This window comes from Coregonus lavaretus (genome assembly GCF_964263955.1).
Source record: "Coregonus lavaretus genome assembly, chromosome: 2".
In the NCBI taxonomy this organism is placed as follows: domain Eukaryota; kingdom Metazoa; phylum Chordata; class Actinopteri; order Salmoniformes; family Salmonidae; genus Coregonus; species Coregonus lavaretus.
The window spans coordinates 80,439,495-80,462,897 of record NC_139989.1 but is presented as its reverse complement, the minus strand read 5'-3'; the positions used below and the strand labels follow the sequence as shown (position 1 = coordinate 80,462,897).

At 39.0% G+C, this 23,403-nt stretch overlaps 2 protein-coding genes across 2 annotated transcripts; both read left to right on the top strand.

The window, feature by feature from the left end:
- The first annotated feature begins 2,489 nt into the window (after positions 1–2,489).
- Positions 2,490–6,979, top strand: LOC311141819 (uncharacterized protein). The gene is made up of 5 exons (XM_084177295.1): positions 2,490–2,579; positions 3,159–3,275; positions 3,664–4,106; positions 6,370–6,466; positions 6,752–6,979. The coding sequence occupies exons 1-5, from the start codon at positions 2,497–2,499 to the stop codon at positions 6,939–6,941; spliced, it is 930 nt and encodes a 309-aa protein (XP_084033421.1). The 5' UTR covers positions 2,490–2,496; the 3' UTR covers positions 6,942–6,979.
- A 2,171-nt stretch (positions 6,980–9,150) lies between these two features.
- On the top strand, positions 9,151–13,781 carry LOC311140774 (stonustoxin subunit beta-like; the record flags this gene model as incomplete). Its single annotated transcript, XM_084175995.1, has 4 exons — positions 9,151–9,200; positions 10,045–10,218; positions 10,495–10,541; positions 10,986–13,781. 4 exons carry the CDS (start codon positions 9,151–9,153, stop codon positions 11,531–11,533), a joined length of 819 nt encoding a protein of 272 aa, XP_084032121.1. The 3' UTR covers positions 11,534–13,781.
- Positions 13,782–23,403: the final 9,622 nt, after the last annotated feature.

Below are 23,403 nucleotides of genomic sequence, written 5' to 3'. Positions count from 1 at the left end.
CTGTATTTCAGACCAAAGTAAGACAATGTTTAAAGCTCACTATGGATCTACTAACAGGTTAGCCTCTACAAAGTCTTTGGATGTATTTGAAGTGTGATTATAGTGTGTTCTGTGTAATTCCTTTAGTCTTTTCCAATACTAACTGAATGGTGAATGAATATATTTGCAGTCAATCAATCAATCAATACAGTGTTTGAACAAAATTCAACTCCAGTTGAAGAACTGGGACAAGCTACAAATCTCATTGTGGGGTAGGCCACATGTTATGAAGATGGTTAAAGCTCCTAAACTGAATTACATCATCAGCATGTTTCCACTGTCCATACCTGCCTACACCTTTAACACCATAGACAAAATGATTCATTTGGACTATTAAAAGGGCCAGGATGAACCAAGCTAGATTACAGGTAAAGATTTAGAAGGGAGGATTAAAGCTCCCTAACATGTAATTATAGCAAGACGCCTTTATAACTGCCCAAATAGACTCTCTTTATTGAGAACTCTAATAGGCCAATTTGGGTTGACATGGAAGAAGAACTTAATGCCCCATTTGGAGCATCATATTATCTGAGTCAACACTTAAATGTGGGACTGCAGAATCCCATAATGTCCCATACTAAGAAATATGGCGTCAGATAAATAAGAGACAGACATCTTCACCTTTCCTGACAAGCTCTGCTTCTTTATGGAACAACCATAAATACAAATGAGCAGGAAAGTTGGTTGTCTGGAAAGACAAAAAAAAATTCTCACTTTTGCTTCATGTGTCAACTTTAATTTGAGTGTGGCTGTGGAAGACTGGTCCCTTGATGATGTCTGCAAGTGGCTGAGTACCAATGATCTCCATGATTCCATCCCATCATTCCAAGGTTCACAATCTTTCTGAAGAATGCCAACTCTCTTCAATTGTCCACTTTGCAACGAGCATACTGTCTTTGTGTCCGGACGACTCACACATATTGGCCTCTATCACCAGCATGAACCACATTTTCTAATTACCTGTGGAATTAATGGGTGTGGGAAAGCAAATATATGTTTTAGCGCCTATCGGTCACACATCTACCAAAACCACAGAGCTTTTAAGCCCCAATCTCAGGGACTTGCTTAACAACTCTGCAGTATTTGAGGAATGCATTAGATGCATAAGCTCTGAGTGGATGCTGGAGCATTACCGTGTGAAAGAATTGGGCATGGTCCGGCCAATTGAAGTACCACTGAGCAACAAAGAAGGTTATAAAACAAGGTGATTTCAATACAGCTACATGGTCCCAGGCTATATGAATATAAAGAGACATGAGACAAAACAATCATAATGAATAAGATTACATGGACAGGGAGACCTGATCCTAGGTCAGCAATCCTCCTCTGAGACACTTCCCAGGAGTCACCAGGACCAAGAAACATAACACTTACTGTTGTAAAGTCTAGTTACAGCAGGTGTTTACTGCCATCTAGTGGAAGATACCAATAAAACACTTTATTATCAGGGAGGGGAGAAGGCTGAAATGAAACAGAAAGTAAATGTGTTCTTTTGTACAGGATCCATTTTGAGACGACAGAGCAGAAAACACGTTATGGAGAGAACTAAAAAATAAAGTGAGTATTTCTAAGTATTTCTGAACAATAATCTATTCTAAAGGACAGAGTAAGAATGAATACCTGGAATGAGATATTACTAGTTAGTAGAACTGCTACTTGAGCAGAGTTGCTGACAGACAGCAGTTTTCAAAGTGGAAACTAATCAGTAGGCCCACATGTTATGAGGTAGGCTATTATCATTGTCATTAAAGTAAGCCTATAACTTCAGTTTATTGTTGTTGTAGCCTCGTGTTATTATGTAATTAATAATGGCCGTGTTTAGTTAATTCAATTGGAAGTTATCAAGTGTCACCATGGTCACAGTTCTATTGCAATTGCTGATCAGATGTTAGAATGCATTAGATTGAAGGTAACAGTCAGCCAGATTAGGCTACAGGTATAAAAATAACCTGGCTGTTGTTGACAAGCATGGACCTATTCAGTTCATATCCATATTATTAATATTTGATTCATTGATTGAAATTACGACCCCATCCTCAGTAGCCTATTCCAGCAGGCTACTGGGCAACAGAAGCACTTCCTACCTCAAAATCGTCTTGCTATTCATGTTAAATAAATTCATCTGTCAATTTGAACTAAGCAAGCTGCTAAATCATTCAGCTTACATCTTGCCTACATGTTGCCCAGGCTACTGGAGGCTGTCTGAAATAAGATGTAGGCCTATCAGGGGCTATGTTTTGGCCTAGTTTTCAGGCCTTGTTGGTGGGTTTTGAGTAGTCATTGGGCTAGAAAAAGTAATTGCATTACATCACCTGACTGTTTGGATGTGTCTGTTAGTAAACTGTTTTATTTCGAAGAGATAATGAATCAAAGAGAACAATTTACATTCAATAATTAGTTGTCACTGTGTTAACGACAACCAACATGCTGGATCTCTGTTTAAGGGTCAGTGCTCAAATGACTCTCTCTGGGGAGAGAGAGGAGGGGGGCCCTGCCTCTAAAATGAGTCTCTTTGGGGGACATGACACCAAAGCTAAGAGGTGAGATGACAATATTGTTTAAGGATTTATATTCCAAAGTGCTATATAGGAGAGAGAAAATCACATTTGTGATTTTTCATCAGAAATGATTACTAATGGGTACCTTCAATGTAACTATTGTAGATTTGAGATGTGATTTAAAACCATTGTTTAGCTGGAATGTAATGTTCGTATCCTGTATATTTGACTGTGATACGTGGTTGTCTCACCTAGCTACCTTAAGATGAATGCATTTACAGATGCCATATCTTAATTTGACCCTTTTTCTCACAGCAGGAACATAATCCTGCAGCAACAGCAAATGTGCATTTTTATGTGGATTATAATTAAGGGATATTTTCTGTAGGGGTTCATACATTTTTCATCAGGGCAAATCAAGTCTGACATTTTAAAGTGGAAATTACACTTTAGACACCTTTATAAAGCCTTGTAGTGGTTTAATAATTTCTTTAAACAATAATAGCTAATTGACCAACATTTCTGAAAATGGATATATAGCGTTTTGGAATGAAACTCTTGTTTCCCCATCTGAGCTCAGAGTAGATGAGAGATGTAATGTTTGTCTCTGTTGTATTGAAGCCCAATCAAGCAGGAGAGACCAGCCTCCCCTGTACCCAGCTGTGTGTCCATGAAGAGTGACCTGTCTATGAATCTTCCTGAACACTTTAGAGAGGGAGTCTTTTCTACTGAACAAAGGTAAGAAGAACTCATGGGTCATGGTCAGTGAGTTAAACAACACTGTCTCTAGTCATTTCTCCTCTCCCATTTTAGCATTTATTTTTGTTGTTTTCATAATCATTAGGCTAATCCTTTTTTCCATTTTCATAGTCCTGAAACAATATCAAACAAACACAACATTCCCTTCCTGTGAGTGTGTGTGTGTGTGTGTGTGTGTGTGTGTGTGTGTGTGTGTGTGTGTGTGTGTGTGTGTGTGTGTGTGTGTGTGTGTGTGTGTGTGTGTGTGTGTGTGTGTGTTGTGTGTGTGTGTGTGTGTGTGTGTGTGTGTGTGTGTGTGTGTGTGTGTGTGTGTGTGTGTGTGTGTACTCCCTGGATGAGGAGATGTAATCTCATGTTTTGTCCACAGAAACCAACAGGAGAGATCAGAGTCAGAGATTCTCAGTGGTCAGTCTTCCCAGAGTCATCAAACAGACCTGGCCTCCATATTCAGTGTATGTGGTTCTGTTATGTACATTTGTTTTTGTTTACCTCAAGTAAAGTTGATCTGTCAATCATTCATTTATGTGTTAATGAGAAAGCATTTAGTATCTTGCTTAACTTATTTACTTGATTTATTTCAGTTGCTTGAAGAGAATATTATGACATTTGTAAAGAACGAGCTGAAGATGTTCAAGAGGATTCTTAGTCCAGAACTCCCAGAAGGCTTTGAGAGTCAGAAGCAGGATAAGGAAGTGGTGGATGCTGAAGATGAGAAGCAGGAGAGCAGTGCCAGAGAGGGGGCTCTGAAGATCACACTGCACGTCCTGAGGAAAATGAACCAGAAGGAGCTTGCTGACACACTGGAGAAAAGTAAGAGCTGTCTGCCTCATGTTGAATGCTGTTTTAGAACATTTAAAAGCTGTAGCTAAAGTACAGCTAAAATAGCTGTGTAACTCAATGATATTGTAGCAGCCTTAACACAACACCTAGTGACCTCATCAAGGAGCAGCAGGGATGTGTTGTGTTGTGTTGAGAGAGAGAGAGAGAGAGAGAGAGAGAGAGAGAGAGAGAGAGAGAGAGATCATAATAATATAATCAGTCACACCAGTATGTAATGCATTATGAAAACATTTATACAGTCAGTTAAGAGAATAAAGTATTAACATTTAAAATGTTATAACAGTCCTAGAATACTGTAGGCATTAAAACAGACGTAATATTAACCCTCCCGTTGTCCTAGGGTCAAAATGACCCGCCACTGTGTTGAACCAACTTTATTTAATTTTTATATTTTGGGGATCATTTGTGAGAAGGAGGCAGTGAGACTTTAAAGAAAGTATCACTGCCTCCTTCTCACAAATGATCCAAAAAATATAAAAATTAAATAAAGTTGGTTCAACACAGTGGCGGGTCATTTTCACCCTAGGACAACGGGAGGGTTAATATCCTCTGTGTTATTTCTAGATTCAGATGAGCGTGCTGTGATTCTTCAACGTGAACTCAAATCTAATCTAAAGAAGAAGTTTCAATGTGTATTTGAGGGGATCGCTAAACAAGGAAACCCAACACTTCTCAATAAGATCTACACAGAGCTCTACATCACAGAGGGTGGAACAGGAGAGGTCAATAATGAACATGAGCTGAGACAGATTGAGACAACAACCAGGAAACAAGCAAGACCAGAGACTGCAGTCAAATGCAACGACATCTTCAAACCCTTACCTGGACAAAACAAACCTATCAGAACTGTGCTGACAAAGGGAGTCGCTGGCATTGGAAAAACAGTCTCTGTGCAGAAATTCATTCTTGACTGGGCTGAAGGAAAAGCAAATCAGGATGTCCAATTTGTATTTTCATTCCCTTTTCGGGAGCTGAATTTGATGAAAAAGGAAAAACACACTTTGATTGAACTTCTCAATCACTTCTCAATCGAAACCAAAGAATCAAGGATCTCCAACTACGACAAGTACAAAGTTCTGTTCATCTTTGATGGTCTGGATGAGTGCCGACTGCCCCTAGACTTCCAGAAGAACAAGATCTGTTGTGACGTCACAGAGTCAACCTCAGTGGATGTTCTGCTGACAAATCTCATCAAGGGAAATCTGCTTCCCTCTGCTCTCCTCTGGATAACTACCCGACCTGCAGCATCCAATAAGATCCCTTCAGTGTGTGTTGACCAGGTGACAGAGGTACGAGGGTTCAATGACCCACAGAAGGAGGAGTACTTCAGAAGGAGATTCAGTGATGAGGACCTGGCCAGCAGAATCATCTCACACATAAAGACATTAAAGGAGCCTCCACATCATGTGCCACATTCCAGTCTTCTGTTCGATTTCTGCAACAGTCCTTGAACACATGTTGAGTACAGACAAGACAGAAGAGATGCCCAAGACTCTGACTGAGATGTTCATACACCTTGTGGTGTTTCAAACCAAACAGAAGAATGAAAAGTATCTTGGGAAAGAAGAGACATGTCCACACTGGAATAAAGAGAGCATTCTGTCACTGGGAAAACTGGCTTTTCAACAGCTTGTGAATGGCAATCTGATTTTCTATGAAGAAGACCTGAAAGAGGCTGGCATTGATGTCAATGAAGCCTCAGTGTGCTCAGGATTGTGCACACAGCTCTTTAAAGAGGAATGTGTGCTGTACCAGGACAAGGTGTACTGCTTCGTGCATCTGAGCATTCAGGAGTTTCTGGCTGCTGTATATGTGTTCCTCTCATTCATCAACAACAATGAGAATCTAATGGCCGAACCGCAAGTTACTGAAGTTACTTTCTACAAGAGTGCTGTGGATAAAGCCTTACAAAGTGAGACAGGAAACCTGGACCTGTTCCTCCGCTTCCTTCTGGGCCTCTAACTGGAGTCCAATCAGAAGCACTTACGAGGTCTACTGACAAAGACAAGAAGCAGCTCACAGAGCCATGAAGAAACAGTCAATTACATCAAGGAGAAGATCAGGGAGAATCCCTCTCCAGAGAGGTGCATCAATCTGTTCCACTGTCTGAATGAACTGAATGACCATTCTCTAGTGGAGGAGATCCAAAGCTACCTGAGATCAGGAAGTCTCTCAGAAGTCAAACTGTCACCTGCACAGTGGTCAGCTCTGGTCTTTGTGTTGCTGTCTTCAGAAAAGGAGCTGGATGTGTTTGACCTGAAGAAATACTCCAGATCAGAGGAAGGTCTTCTGAGGCTGCTGCCAGTGGTCAAAGCCTCCAGAGCTGCTCTGTGAGTACATAAAATGACATTTAAGTACTAATCATCAGGAAGAAATATTCAGTTTAGAGTAAAATATGTATTATAATATGTATATAATATTCAATTGAAAAACATAAAGAATAAATGCATTGATTTTCACATTAGTATAACATTATGACCATACAATTCTAGGAGACAGAAGATGAATATATATGTTGTTTGAGAGAATAAACCAAATGCATCTGCCATTGTCCTTCTACAGTACTGGTGTTATATTAACAGTGTGTTTGTGAAATCATGATGATCTCTTTGCAGGCTGTCAGGCTGTGGAGTCACAGAGGAAGGCTGTTCTTCTCTGGTCTCAGCTCTGAGGTCAAACCCCTCACACCTGAGAGAGCTGGATCTGAGTAACAATGACCTGAAGGATTCAGGAGTGAAGCTGCTCTCTGCTGGACTGGGGAATCCCCACTGTAAACTGGAGACTCTGAGGTCAGTATTCCTGTAGTTGGTCAACAAGTGATAACTGTTCACCAGATCCACATGTGTTTACCAGGCACACATAGTCCACACCATATGTGTTTGGACGGTGAAGCTAACAGTTTTAAATTTGGTGCTATGCTCCAGCATTTTGGATTTGAGATATAATGTTTCATTTTAGGCGACAGTACAGAATGTCACCTTTATTTAAAGTTATTCATAAATATATATTTTACCGTTTAGTAATGAAAGCACTTAATGTATGTAGTTCTCCCATTTGAAAAAGTCGTAATTATTTGGACAAATTCATTTAGTAAAAAGTTTAGTGTTTGGTCCAATATTCTTTGCCTGCAGTGATTACATCAAGCTTGTGATTCTACAAACTTGTTGAAAACATTTGCAGTTTGTCTTGGTTGTGTTTTGGATGATGTTTTTCCCAATAGAAACTGAATGGTGAATAATGTCCTGTCATTTTGGGAGTCACTTCACTTGTATTGTCAGTAAGAATAGAAGATGTTTCTGAACACTTCTACATTCATGTGGATGCTACCATGATTATGAATAATCATGAATGAATCGTGAATGATGATGAATGAGAAAGTTACAGAGGAACAAGGATCATACCCCCTCTGTTATTGGTAATGGTGAGAGGTTAGCATGTTTTGTTGTAGCCTCTGTAACTTTCTTACTCATTATTATTCATGATTCATTAAAGATTTTTTCTTAATCATGGCATTATCAGGATTAATTTAGTAATGTTTAGAAACATGTTATCTACTCACTTAGACAGAAGATTAATCCAGTCATCATCCACCATTTTAACATTGGGCAAAACATAACCCAAAACACAACCAAAACAAACTGCAAATGCAACCAACGAGTTTGAGTCACAAGCTTGATGTAGTCATTGTGTTCAAGGAATATCAGACCAAATACTAAACTACTTTAATACACTATAAGTACATTTGTCAGAATACTTATGACTTCTTCAAATGGGGGACTAGACACATAAAGTGCTTTCATTTCTAAACGGTGAAACAGATATGTATTAAAATATCCTCAAATAAAAGGTGACATTATATACTGTCACCTCATATGAAACATTTGATCTCAAATCCAAAATACTGGAGTATAAAGCCACATTTAAAATGTTAGCTTCACTGTCAAACTAGATATGGTGTGGACTGTATACTCAATACAATCTAAATCTGATACCTCACTGTCTGTCTTTTGACTGATACTGCTTTTTAAACTGCTCTGGTCAGTCTACTCAAATATTTGTAATATGCAATTTTCTATCTACAAGCAATAGTTTGATAATTTGTCATTTCTAATAAGTAATAATTAATTTATGAATAGATATGTCAGGTTTCAGGACACTGATGTATCTGAACGTTTTGAAAAGATTTTCTTCCACTATTTTCACCACAAAAGAATAGCAGTGTGGTTTTAATATGATTTGATTCTTTGCAGGCTGTCAGGCTGTCTAGTCACAGAGGAAGGCTGTGCTTCTCTGGTCTCAGCTCTTAGGTCAAACCCCTCACACCTGAGAGAGCTGGATCTGAGTAACAATGACCTGAAGGATTCAGGAGTGAAGCTGCTCTCTGCTGGACTGGGGAATCCCCACTGTAAACTGGAGACTCTGAGGTCAGTATTCCTGTAGTTGGTCAACAAGTGATAACTGTTCACCAGATCCACATGTGTTTACCAGGCACACATAGTCCACACCATATGTGTTCGGACAGTGAAGCTTACAGTTTTAAATTTGGCGCTATGCTCCAACATTTTGCATTTCAGATATAATGTTTCATATTAGGCAACAGTACAGAATGTCACCTTTTATTTGAGGTTATTCATACATTCTGTTTTACCGTTTAGATAGGAAAGCACTTCATGTATCTAGTTCTCCCATTTGAAAAAGTCATAATAATTTGGACATATTCTCTTATATTGTATTAAAGTAGTCATAAGTTTAGTATTTGGTCCCATATTCCTTACCTGCAGTGATTACATCAGGCTTGTGACTCCACAAACTTGTTGAATACATTTGCAGTTTGTCTTGGTTGTGTTTTGGATGATGTTTTTCCCAATAGAAACTGAATGGTGAATAATGTCCTGTCATTTTGGAGTCACTTCACTTGTATTGTCAGTAAGAATAGAAGATGTTTCTGAACACTTCTACATTCATGTGGATGCTACCATGATTATGAATAATCATGAATAAATCGTGAATGATGATGAATGAGAAAGTTACAGAGGCACAAGGATCAAACCCCCTCTGTTCTTGGTAATGGTGAGAGGTTAGCATGTTTTGTTGTAGCCTCTGTAACTTTCTCACTCATTATTATTCATGATTCATTACATTTTTTTTCTTAATTATGGCATCATCAGAATTAATTTAGTAGTGTTTAGAAACATGTTATCTACTCACTTAGACAGAAAATTACTCCAGTCATCATCCACCATTTTAATATTGGGCAAAACATAACCCAAAACACAACCAAAACAAACTGCAAATGCAACCAACGTGTTTGAGTCACAAGCTTGATGTAGTCATTGTGTTCAAGGAATATCGGACCAAATACTAAACTTTTGACTACTTTAATACACTATAAGTGAATTGGTCAGAATACTTATGACTTCTTCAAATGGGGGACTAGACACATAAAGTGCTTTCATTTCTAAACGGTGAAACAGATATGTATTCAAATATCCTCAAATAAAAGGTGACATTATATACTGTCACCTCATATGAAACATTTGATCTCAAATCCAAAATGCTGGAGTATAGAGCCACATTTAAAATGTTATCTTCACTGTCAAAATAGATATGGTGTGGACTGTATACTCAATACAATCTAAATCTGATACCTCACTGTCTGTCTTTTGACTGATACTGCTTTTTAAACTGGTCAGGTCAGTCTACTCAAATATTTGTAATATGCATTTTTCTATCTACAAGCAATACATTGATAATTTGTCATTTCTAATAATGAAACATTCATTTATGAATAGATATGGAAGGTTTCAGGACACTGATGTATCTGAACATTTTGAGAAAATATATTTAGCCACTATTTTGACCACCAAAGAATAGCAGTGTGGTTTTAATATGATTTGACTCTTTGCAGGCTGTCGCGCTGTCTAGTCACAGAGGAAGGCTGTGCTTCTCTGGTCTCAGCTCTGAAGTCAAACCCCTCACACCTGAGAGAGCTGGATCTGAGCTACAATCACCCAGGAGACTCAGGAGTCAGACTGCTCTCTGCTGGACTGGAGGATCCACACTGCAGACTGAAGAAACTCAAGTATGTATAGGGTTTATGTCAATGTTCATATCAGACATGTTGGAGTTATCAGTCTAGTTAAGACAAACATTCTTACCACCACTTGGACTAAGTTATATACTGACCGTGTGTGTGTGTGCACGTGTGTGTGTGTGTCCTGTGTGTGTGTGTGTGTGTGTGTGTGTGTGTGTGTGTGTGTGTGTGTGTGTGTGTGTGTGTGTGTGTGTGTGTGTGTGTGTGTGTGTGAGTTCAGGTGTATCACTCAATGACTGTCTGTTCTTCTGCTTACCGCTACAGTGTGGAACATGGTGGAGAGTACACAATGAAACCTGGACTTAGAAAATGTGAGTGTTGACTGCTGTGAAGAATATGACTAAGAATAAGTCTTAATTCAAGTGAAGTCAAAGTCAAAGACCACCATCATTACATACTTGGTCATATTAAATATCAGCTGTAGTTCTACAGAAGCACAAATCAGGGACACCAAAGTTTACAAAGAGTTGCTTTGACAATGTGTGTGTCTGTGTGTGGCGTGTTCGTGTTACATTAGAAATGTTTGTGTTCATTCATGCATACAGGTGTGTGTTTGTGTGTGTAATTAATGGGAATAAGTGTGTTTTATATTACCATACAGTATAACATATGATCACTGAGCAAATCTCAAGTTACCGTAACTTCTCCTTTTGATACCTAGAAACATCTACATTAAATGAATTAGTGAAAAGTGAGTTAACATTCTAATGTGAATGATGATGATTTCTAATATTGTGTCTGGTTTCATCCATCAGATGCCTGTGATCTCACACTGGACCCAAACACATTATACAGACGCCTCTCTCTGTCTGAGGAGAACAGAAAGGTGACGCATGGGCCAAAGGTTCATCCGTATCCTGATCACCCAAAGAGATTTGAGGACTGTGGACAGGTGCTGTGTAGAGAGGGTCTGACTGGGCGCTGTTACTGGGAGGTAGAGTGGAGTGTGAGAAGGGCTGATATAGGAGTGGCATATATAGGAATCAGCAGGAGAGGAAGTTTTAAGGGCTCTGGGCTTGGATTCAATGACAACTCCTGGAGTCTGCGCTGCTCTGAAAACAGTTACTCTGCCTGTCACAATGATAAGTCCACTACCATAGACGTCCCCTCCTCCAGCTCCCACAGAGTAGGAGTGTATCTGGACTGGCCAGCCGGCACTCTGTCCTTCTACAGAGTCTCCTCTGACACACTGACCCACCTGTACACATTCCACTCCACATTCACTAAGCCCCTCTATCCAGGGTTTCATCTTTGGTATAATGACTGCTCAGTGTCCCTGTGTCAGGTGTCAAAAACAACATGACGTTTCAAATCAAATCAAATCAAATTGTATTTGCCACATGCGCCGAACACAAAAGGTGTAGACCTTACAGTGAAATGCTTACTTACAAGCCCTTAACTAACAATGCAGGTTTAAGAAAAACAAGTGTTAAGTAAAAAATAGATATGGGCTCAGCCTGAAACATGTTACACTATTAACATACCATGGGCTCATACTGAATCATGTTACACTATTAACATACCATGGGCTCAGACTGAATCATGTTACACTATTAACATACCATGGGCTCATACTGAATCATGTTACACTATTAACATACCATGGGCTCATACTGAATCATGTTACACTATTAACATACCATGGGCTCATACTGAATCATGTTACACTATTAACATACCATGGGCCTAGACTGAAACATGTTACACTATTAACATACCATGGGCCTAAACTGAAACATGTCTGGTTTTCTGATCCATGCTCCTACTTTTTTATTAAGTTAATGTTTTATGTTTGATATGATGTTAGTAACACTAAATCATTCCATCCTTTCACTAAATGTTCAGTAAAACACACTGGAGCAACAATGTAGAATATCTCTCTAGTGTGTAATCCCCTCTATCCAGGGTTTTATGTTTGGGGTGACTCCTCTTCAGTGTCCCTGTGTCAGGTGGTCCCTGTGTCTAACACAATCACCTCATGTTTCAGCATGATAATGTACGGCCCCATGTCGCAAGGATTTGTACACAATTCCTGGAAGCTGAACTAAATACAGTTCTTCCATGGCCTGAGTTCTCACCAGACATGTCACACATTGAGAATGTTTGGGATGCTCTGGATAGACGTGTACGACAGCATGTTCCAATTTGGGATGCTCTGGATAGACGTGTACGACAGCATGTTCGAATTTGGGATGCTCTGGATAGACGTGTACGACAGCATGTTCCAATTTGGGATGCTCTGGATAGACGTGTACGACAGTATGTTCCAATTTGGGATGCTCTGGATAGACGTGTACGACAGCTTGTTCCAATTTGGGATGCTCTGGATAGACGTGTACGACAGCATGTTCCAATTTGGGATGCTCTGGATAGACGTGTACGACAGCATGTTCCAATTTGGGATGCTCTGGATAGACGTGTACGACAGTGTGTTCCAATTAGGGATGCTCTGGATAGACGTGTACGACAGCATGTTCCAGTTCCCACCAATATCCAGCAACTTTGCACAGACATTGAAGAGGAGTGGGACAACATTCCACAGGACACAATCAACAGCCTGATCAACTCTATGCGAAGGAGACGTGTCGCGCTGCATGAGGCAAATGGTGGTCACTCCAGATACTGACTGGTTTACTGATCTACGCCCCTACTTATTTATTAAGTTAATGTTTTAGGTTTGATATGATGTTAGTAACACTAAGTCATTCCATCCTTTCACTAAATGTTAAACACTAAGTCATTCCATCCTTTCACTAAATGTTAGTAACACTAAGTCATTCCATCCTTTCACTAAATGTGAGTAACACTAAGTCATTCCATCCTTTCACTAAATGTTAATAACACTAAGTCATTCCATCCTTTCACTAAATGTTAGTAACACTAAGTCATTCCATCCTTTCACTAAAGCTTTAAAGTAACTTTTAATTGACAAATGCCTCACTAGACACACACACACACACTGAACACACACAAACACTGGACACACACACTGGACACACACACACACACACTGGACACACACTGGACACACACACACACACTGGACACACACACACACACACACACACACTGGACACATTTCCATGTGTTGGATTTTGATGAAAGGAAATCCCATATAGCCTACTGGACAGGACTTTGCTATGGCATCTTCTGTTTGGGTGTCTCAGGTCAGGTCTGAGCCATGATCAGAATGTGTCTCTGTGTCTATTTCCAGCCCTGCCATTTCTACCTGTCCTGATCTAGTGTTTCACCCCTGACCTCCTCACACCGTCTCACTGTCCATGTCTGCTTTTAGCTCCCACCTCTACTTCACTGTGTTATAATGGACCTTATGCTTGTTATGTCACCTCTGTAACCAGTTATCAAACATACTGACCTTTCTGACCCTATCCCATGGCCCTACTTTCTACAACTGAACATTTAAATTCCTCTATGAGTTTTGTTTAGTGTCGATTTCCTTTTTTATGTATTTGTTGTATATTGGGGTTGTGCTGCAGAGCATCATGGGGGTTTGTATGTGTTGAGATGATCACGTTCCAGATAAATGGTTGAACTGATTCCTGTCTCCCGTCTCATCATTACTGAATTGTTATACAGACGTGGTTATGAAACCCACCAGACATAACAAAAGATTGGTGATGAGTAAGTCTAAATCTACAGGAACTATTCTGTCTGGAAGAAGTGGGTTTTTACAACTGTTTAAAACTGTTATTTTCTGTGGTCCAGAATAGGCTAATGTTAGCACAGTGTATTGCTAGCAGAGGCAAGTGCATAATCTAGCTAGCTAAGAAAGAGAGTTAACCAGTGGTTTAAAGTACTTAAGTAGTACTTTAAAGTATTTTTACTTAAGTAGTTTTTTTGGGGTATCTGTACTTGACTTTACTATTCATATTTTTGACTACTTTAACTTTCACTTCACTACATTCCTAAAGAAAATAATGTACTTTTTACTGCATACATTTTCCCTGACACCCAAAAGTACTCGTTACATTTTGAATGCTTAGCAGGACAGAAAATGTTCCAATTCACGCACTTATCAAGAGAACATCCCTACTTCCTCTGATCTGGCAGACTCACTAAACACAAATGCTTTGTTTGTAAATTGTCTGAATGTTGGAGTGTACGTAAATTTGTGGCTGGCTGAATGTAAATTTTAAAAACAAGAAAATCCTCTGGTTTGCTTTATGTAAGGAATTTGAAATGATTTATACTTGTACTTTTACTTTTGATACTTTAGTATATTTTAGCAATTACATTTATTTTTGATACTTAAGTACATTTAAAACCAAATACTTTTAGACTTTTACTCAAGTAGTATTTTACTGGGTGACTTTCACTTTTAGTTGAGTCATTTTCTATTAAGGTATCTTTACTTTTACTCAAGTATGACAATTGGGTACTTTTTCCACCACTGGAGTTAACATCGTCATGGACGGCAGAAAAGGACTCGAGACGGACATTGGAGCGGGAAAACAACGTGATTAAAGGATAGGACATTTTTTTTGTCTATGAAGACAAACCTTTTAATTAAATCTACTAAATGAGCGAATTAAGGAGGAAATGTCAGTGAGTGAAGTGAATGAAGATCACGTGACTGAGGAAAATATTGCTGTGGACAATACTGAAGTGAGTGACAATCAGGAGCCTATTGAGAAATGAAAAATCGCAGGAATTGTTGGAAACATTGGACCATTTGATGAAAGTATTGAGTAGTGGAGCTCATATACAGAACGGTTTGAATATTTTGTTCTTGCAAATTACATTGATGAGGACAACATTGTGCCTACATGTTTCAGTGTAATGGGGCCAAAGACATTTAATTTACTAGGCAGCCTGCTACAGCCAGACTGTAACTTGTACGCTGGGAGTCAGGAAGCAAGTACAGGAAGTGAATTTAATAATACATAGAACAAAACAAGAAACAGGAGTAGCGTACAGACATGAAACACTGAAACAGAATCAATAACGCCTGGGGAAGGAACCAAAGGGAGTGCCTGATATAGGGGAGGTAATGAGGAAGGGGATGGAGTCCAGGTGAGTCTGATTGGTCACAGGGGGCGTAACGATGGTGACAGCTGTGCATAATAATGAGCTGGTGACCTGGAACGCCGGAGAGGGAGTATACGTGACACAGACAGAACAGGTAATAAGACGTGTGGGGATATTGTGGAGATACTTCAGTAGAATTGACCTGGTCCTGACTTCAATTAAACTCTGTCTGGGAAACCGCCCATCAGTCTCTCATCTACTCTGAGCTCAGATGGGGAAACATGAGAAGAGTTTCATTCAAAAACGCCATATATCACTTTTCAGAAGTTTTGGTAAATTATCTTTTATTGTTTAAAGTAATTATGAAAGATATTGGTGTGTTTTTTCACTATCTAATCATGGTATGGGGTTGTTCAATGACAGACATGTATTTGATCACTTGATGCTTTCATTTCAGAGAGACAAATAATCATGTTTTTTCATGGATGAAATGCTATATATCTGCCTACAGTGCCTTGCAAAAGTATTCATCCTCCTTGCCGATTTTCCTATTTTGTTGCATTACATTGCATTCAGAAATCAGTAGTCGTGCTAGGTTTTACACAGTAATATATATCTGCCTCACTCTCAGAGAAATAAGTAGTACTGCTAGGTTTTACACAGTAATAATATATCTGCCTCACTCTCAGAGAAATAAGTAGTACTGCTAGGTTTTACACAGTAATAATATATCTGCCTCACTCTCAGAGAAATAAGTAAGGTATGGGGTTGTTCAATAACATTTTACATTTACATTTTAGTCATTTAGCAGACGCTCTTATCCAGTGAGTGCATTCATTATTTTTTTCATATATTTTTTTCATACTGGCCCCCCGTGGGAATCGAACCCACAACCCTGGCGTTGCAAACGCCATGCTCTACCAACTGAGCTACATCCCTGCCGGCCATTCCCTCCCCTGTTTTCAAAAAATACAGTAATATGATATTGGTGTTTAAAACCTTACATTTGACATTTTAGTCATTTAGCAGATGGTCTCATCCAGGATCCGATTTCCCAAAAGCATCTTAAGGCTAAGTTCATCGCTAGAACCATTGTAGGAGCATCGTTAAATCTCTGAGCTGTTCCCCAAAACCATCGTTATTAACGTTACACTTGAAAACGCTTGTAATCTAACGCCTGCCTCAGACCATTCGTACTCGTAGAACAGCCAAATCTCAGGGGTTAAAGCAACAACAACAAAAATCCTTACGTCGATCTCAGATTGATTGTCTTGTGCTAAATTAATCTCCCCTTTCACGTAAACAAGTCATGACCGTCATGCTTTTAGGAAAAGAGGATCATTTTTGTAAATGTATTAAAACTGCAAATGTGACCAATTCCAGTCCCCTTGCCCAGGGTTCCCAGGGTCCTCCTGGGGAAACTTCTTGAGAAGCTCAGTTCTAAGAAGCTCAGTTCTGGTGACAAGAAAAAGGCAGTTTTACTCCAGAATGAATGGAAATACAATGATGCTGACACCATCTAAAATATCATTTCCACCTCCATGAATGAGCCCAATAAGATATTGGTAAAGATTATGTTAAATGTTTTTAACATATTGAACCATATAGCCTATATGCATGGTCTATTATCAGATGTTAAATGATTTTAACATATTGAACCATATAGCCTATATGCATGGTCTATTATCAGATGTTAAATGATTTTAACATATTGAACCATATAGCCTATATGCATGGTCTATTATCAGATGTTAAATGATTTTAACATATTGAACCATATATCCTGTATTCATGGTCTATTATCAGATGTTAAATGATTTTAACATATTGAACCATATATCCTGTATTCATGGTCTATTATCAGATGGTAAATGATTTTAACATATTGAACCATATAGCCTATATTCATGGTCTATTATCAGATGGTAAATGATTTTAACATATTGAACCATATATCCTGTATTCATGGTCTATTATCAGATGTTAAATGATTTTAACATATTGAACCATATATCCTGTATTCATGGTCTGTTATCAGATGTTCTATTAGCAATAAGCATGATCACCTGTAGCCCAACGGATGCAGCATAGTGGCTATAAATGAAGCATGGGGTTTGTCCATCTGCATTTACCCCATTGGACACAACTTCCTGATTATTATTATTATTTATTATTATTATTATTCACTCAGAATTGTTGTTGGGGTGGTTTCTATTACAAAGTTGCCCTTTTAAGATGCCGTTGCCCCTTTAAGAGCTCTGTTGTGAATGTGCCTAAACCATGCTTGATACTCCAGTTGTAACTGCATTTTTAAAACAAAGCATTAGCACAATTGTAGGAGTATACAAATAAACGTGTTATCAATGGAAAGCTTGGATCCCCCTCTTTTTAAACAAAGGTCAAAACTGCTTTCAAAAGTGTTTTCCCCGTGATTGCATTAAGAGTTGTTGTCCGTTGACTGCTTGAATAAACGGCCCTACAAAGGCAATGAGCATCAACTAGAAAACAGTCCAACTGAAGACAAAGGCTTTAAAGTTGTTTTTGCTGTCCAGCCAAATATGTCGTAGGTAGATAAGTGTAAAGGCACTGATGTATCATCTTATTATGACCACTGATCTGACCTATGACCCCTAAAATGCTGATACTGCACTCTGCCTTTGTATGACCTTAAACAGCTGTATGGGTCATGCAAAAGCAAAGTGCAGTATCTAAAAAATCTAAATGTGTTTATCCAGCTTTCTTGTGGTTTTGAATGGTGTTGTGTAGTTGTGTTTTCATGTTTTGAATGTTGTATTGTAGCAACCCTCAAGCTTTTTTTATCCATAAGGTAAGAACTATTTCATCACGGAGAATGTTTATACTTATGTGACTTTGTATTACTATCAATGCTGTCCTTTTCTTTATGTTAGCGAGCATTTCAATATTTTGTTTGCTATCTTTCTTACCATTATCGGGGTATTTGCATTTCAATGCGAGTTAAACCATAATGTTTCCGCGTGATTGTGCCGTGTTTATTCTGGTGATAACTGGATCACTGGCTGTCTCATGGAGTGTGTGAGGGTGAGTGTCATGGTCGTGATGGCCTGAACTCAGAGCCTGATAGAATACCAAGGAAAACCGTAGTAACTGCAGTAGAACATGGTGGAACAAAGCCAGATGGCAGTAACTTCACTTACTGCTCTTTCCTTGGTTTTTACTGGGATTTTGTAGTTACATCAAATTTGACCCTCCATTTTCTCTGAAACAGAAGATAATTGAACCAGGACACTTTGTCACAAGATATAACAGATACTATGAAGCCTGATTTAGGTCTGAACTCATCTTTGACCAAATGTGTAGCTGTAGTTTGCAATTGTACGGCAGAATAGCTGTGCACAAAATCCTAATACCTCTTCATGGACTACATTTGAGCACTTGAACAGTGTCTTCTTTGAGGGCGTGAACTGGTATGGTAAGATTACCTAGTGGGGCCAGTAACTGAAAGGTTGCTGGTTCGAATACCTGAGCCGTCAAGGTAAAAATCTGTCTGTGCCCTTAAGCAAGGCACTTACACCTGATTTGCTCCAGGGGGCGCCGTACTACTATGACCCTGTAAAACAACACATTTCACTGCATCTATCTGGTGTCTGTGACAATACATTTAAAAATATTTTATTTATTTATTACAACAGTTAATTTAACAATGCTGGTTATAAATCTTGTTGACATTCATCCAAGGACACCTTGACTTGCATTACACTCTCACTCCAGAAAAATATTCTCATGAAATCATATGACTTATAGTTAGAGAAAAGGATTCCTGTGAACGCGGCCTGCTACAAGCAGGAAACAAGTTATGGATGTGTGATCTATCTTGGCATCTTTTTGGGGTAACCACATTGGAACATTCCAACATTCATCTTTAAGGACATGAACTGGCAGAACAGGTTTCAGCAAAGTATGGAGTCATTGTTTTCAGGAAGGTGTCTCCATGGCGATAGGAGGGACAGGAGGCAGACTAAGGGCAAGGGAAGCCAACTGAACTACTGCCCTACAAAGGCAAAGAGCAGTCTACGCAAACAGTGAATCTGAGAAAAATAGCTTTAAAGTTGGGTTTTTTGTCCAACCATATCAACCATGACCACTGATCTGACCTATGACCCCTTAAATGCTGATACTGCACTCAGCCTTTGTATGACCTTAAACAGCTGTATGGGTCATGCAAAAGCAAAGTGCAGTATGTAGAAATCTAAATGTGTTTATCCAGCTTTCTTGTTGTTTTTCTGTTTGATGGAAACAGTTTGAGTGTTGTAACTATATTCCAACTGTATTTAATGGTGTTATGTAGTCGTGTTTTCATGTTTTCAATGTTGTATTGGAGTAGGCCTAACCCTCACCAATATTTCTGTTGATGGAGAGAGACACCAGACAAGACACAGAGACAGCAACAGAAGAATATGATATGATGGAGAGAGACACCAGACAAGACACAGAGACAGCAACAGAAGAATAGGATATGATGGAGAGAGACACCAGACAAGACACAGAGACAGCAACAGAAGAATAGGATATGATGGAGAGAGACACCAGACAAGATGAAAGACATCAATAGACGACACAGAGAGAGTGATGGAGAGAGACAGAGGAGGGGAGAACACACAGTAGACTATCACTAAAAGCTGATATAGGGATTCTAATTACTGCACTGTGTGTGTGAGAGAGAGAGAGAGAGAGAGAGAGAGAGAGAGAGAGAGAGAGAGAGAGAGAGAGAGAGAGAGAGAGAGAGAGAGAGAGAGATAGCTGCTAGAGAGAGGGACTGTTACCCCTGGGGAGAGAGGAGCTGATACCCCTGGGGAGAGAGGAGCTGTTACCCCTGGGGAGAGAGGAGCTGCTACCCCTGGGGAGAGAGGAGCTGTTACCCCTGGGGAGAGAGGAGCTGCTACCAGGAGAGACTGCGACCCTTCTCGGGAAGAGCTTATCGATTGGTGATTGTTGGGGCACGTTTGGCAGGAGCTTCATTGATAAAGACTGCTGAACTTGCTGATGTTTCACAATATGCCATGGCCGTCTCAGTCACCAGGTCTCAACCCAATTGAAGACAACCATCAACAAAACACTAAATTATGGAATTTCTTGTGGAAGAATGATGTCACATCCCTCCAATAGAGTTCTATTCACTTTTTTATTTTTTTTTTATTAATTTTTTTACCTTGACAATAAACATGTTAATGAATCACAAACACTTGATGTTTAGGGATGGCACACACATAGGGAGACAGTTTGCGTTCCTTCTCAACCTGTCATTTTAAATAATTTTGCAAGACACATACCATAAAATGAATCCATAGACTTTTGTCCATATTTACAGAAGGCTGTCATTTCACAAATTGTTCCTATATTGAAAGGACATAGGGAAAATAAAGTCAAACATTTCAATACAAAATAATAAAAACAATCACAGCATTACTCAGTCTTGATGTAATTTAACCATATTAACCAATTTAATCAAATTATTTTCATTTGGAACACTAAATCAGAACTACATTTGGAGTTCCAGACACTTGTAGAATGTATGCCAAGGCACATTGTAAGAGCTATAAAGAGACAGGGAGTGGGAGAGAGAACAGGTAGAACCTGATATGGAAATGAGCAGAACAAACTAAAGGAACTTTCCACCACCGAATGGTCATTCCAGACTCTACTTCTATTGAGAGACATATAAAAGGTAAGACGACGATTGTTATGATATTAATATAGTTGATGATATTGTTATGTGTATTAATATAGTTGATGATATTGTTATGTGTATTAATATAGTTGATGATATTGTTATGTGTATTAATATAGTTGATGATATTGTTATGTGTATTAATATAGTTGATTATATTGTTATCTGTATTAATATAGTTGATGATATTGTTATGTGTATTAATATAGTTGATGATATTGTTATGTGTGTTAATATTGTTGATGATATTGTTATGTGTATTCATATAGTTGATGATATTGTTATGTGTATTCATATAGTTGATGATATTGTTATGTGTATTCATATAGTTGATGATATTGTTATGTGTATTAATATAGTTGATGATATTGTTATGTGTATTAATATAGTTGATGATATTGTTATGTGTATTCATATAGTTGATGATATTGTTATGTGTATTAATATAGTTGATGATATTGTTATGTGTATTAATATAGTTTATATTTTTGGTAGACAGAGTGTTATAATTGGCCTACTCTCCTTAAAATGTATTTGAAGTAAATTCGATGCGGAGGGGGGGTGAATTCGTTCAGTGCCCACCTGTGTTCCCTGGGGTGATCTCCTACTGTATCATATGCCTATAGACTTGTCTTCTCAAAACAGGCTTAAAACACAACAAGCAACAACATTTTCTCTTTCTTATCTACTGTTAACTATTTTCACTCAGGAAGGTATGTTGTGTGAAAGAGAGACAAATAAATACTGTGGAAAGACTAACAACAATTTACACTTCCTCAAAACAGGTTGTGTGTGTTCATTAGTGCACACCGTAGAAAAACGTTTGGCAACAGAAACCGTTTAGGTCACGTTGTACAGCGTTTGGAGTAAACTGTTTATGCATTGTTGCAAAACTGTTGGCTGCTGTGTAAACTAATGAATACGACCCAGGTTGTAGCCTACAACTCGGCTGTTGATGTCTGCCTGATGCTGTAACCTGAACTTAGCCTGAGGGGTGGACTATGATGCTAGCTAGATATACTGGTTTTCTAAAGTTAGCTAGCTTCAGTTATCTTCACATTCCAGCTCAGGCCTCATCCATAGGAATGTACAGAGTGCTAGTCATCAGGAAGGTGCTCTCATCAGAACGGAAAATATATAATGACTTGACAGTTTAATCATACAAAATGGCGCTAACTGGACGTGGGCAAGTCAAATTCAATCAGTGGAGGTTGCTGTGGGGAGGACGGCTCATATTAATGATACCATTCCACCTATTCCGCTCCAGCCATTACCACAAGCCCGTCCTCCCCAATTAAGGTGCCACCAACCTCCTGTGAATTCAATACATCAATATTCATTCGTCCTAGTTCTACATTTCACATTTCGTATGATAAATGTAATTGTATCATAGTTTTACTATAGTGTAGCGATCTGTGCAACTTCTGGCGTGAGTTTACTGTGAACACTGAGGCTGTACCCACTTTAAGTTACAGTTTTAACAGAGACCAAGTAGGCTATTTGATCCTAATGTAAAAAAGGCATCCAATAACATTTAACGTGGAAATAGCTGTTCTATCATTCAGCCTACAGTAGCAGCCAATGTGTGGTGTTCAATGTAAGCCTACATTCCATGAGATATTCCAAAAAACATGCAGAGCTTGACATGAACCTGTTTATCTACTTGTCCTTCACACAAGGAGGAGGTGACTGAAAATGTTGTTGTGTTTGATGCAAGAAACCACTTTACTAAATAAAATGCATCATTATTCCCATGTACTATGATGCAATTCCAACCAAGTAACCCAATTGGCGCCAATGGCGCGATGCATAGGTTTTTTGCCTTTTTACAAGTGCAACCTGGGTTCACTTCCCTGCCCCGCTGTTTGCTACATTGGTGTCAGAAGTAGTATGGTGTCTGTGAGGCCATCAGATTGCACGGCCCGGATGTGTGAGGGGTCTGAGTAGTCGAAGCACAAGACTTGCTTTTATAGGGGGCAGTGTGAGACAGGTTACGATTCCCATCGCAGCAATAGGGTTAACCTAGTTTTGGCCAGCGACCTGGGTTCACTGCCCTGCCCCGCTGTATGCTACAATATTAATATCACAGGCTACCCGACGTCCGTTGAACAAAGAGACACAACAATATGAGTGAAAGGATTTTAGGATAATATCAGTAGGTGTTGATTTAAAGTTGTCTTCTGGGTTCAGCCTTCTAGCGGCCTTTATCAATTGGGTGAAATATAACAAATGACATGGTCTCAAAGTTTGGAGATAACCAGTCCCAGTTTAAATCGCCCATGATTTCCATTTAATTATTTCCCCAGAGCAGCAAGGGAATCTAGAGACTCAACCTTTGCAGAATCAGAATCACCTTTATTCGCCAAGTACATTTGCATGTACATATGTAGGATCTTAATTTGAGCCAGTTTGCTACAGCAGGAAAATATTCCTGCAGCAACAGGAAATGTGAATTATAATTAATGGACATTTTTGTA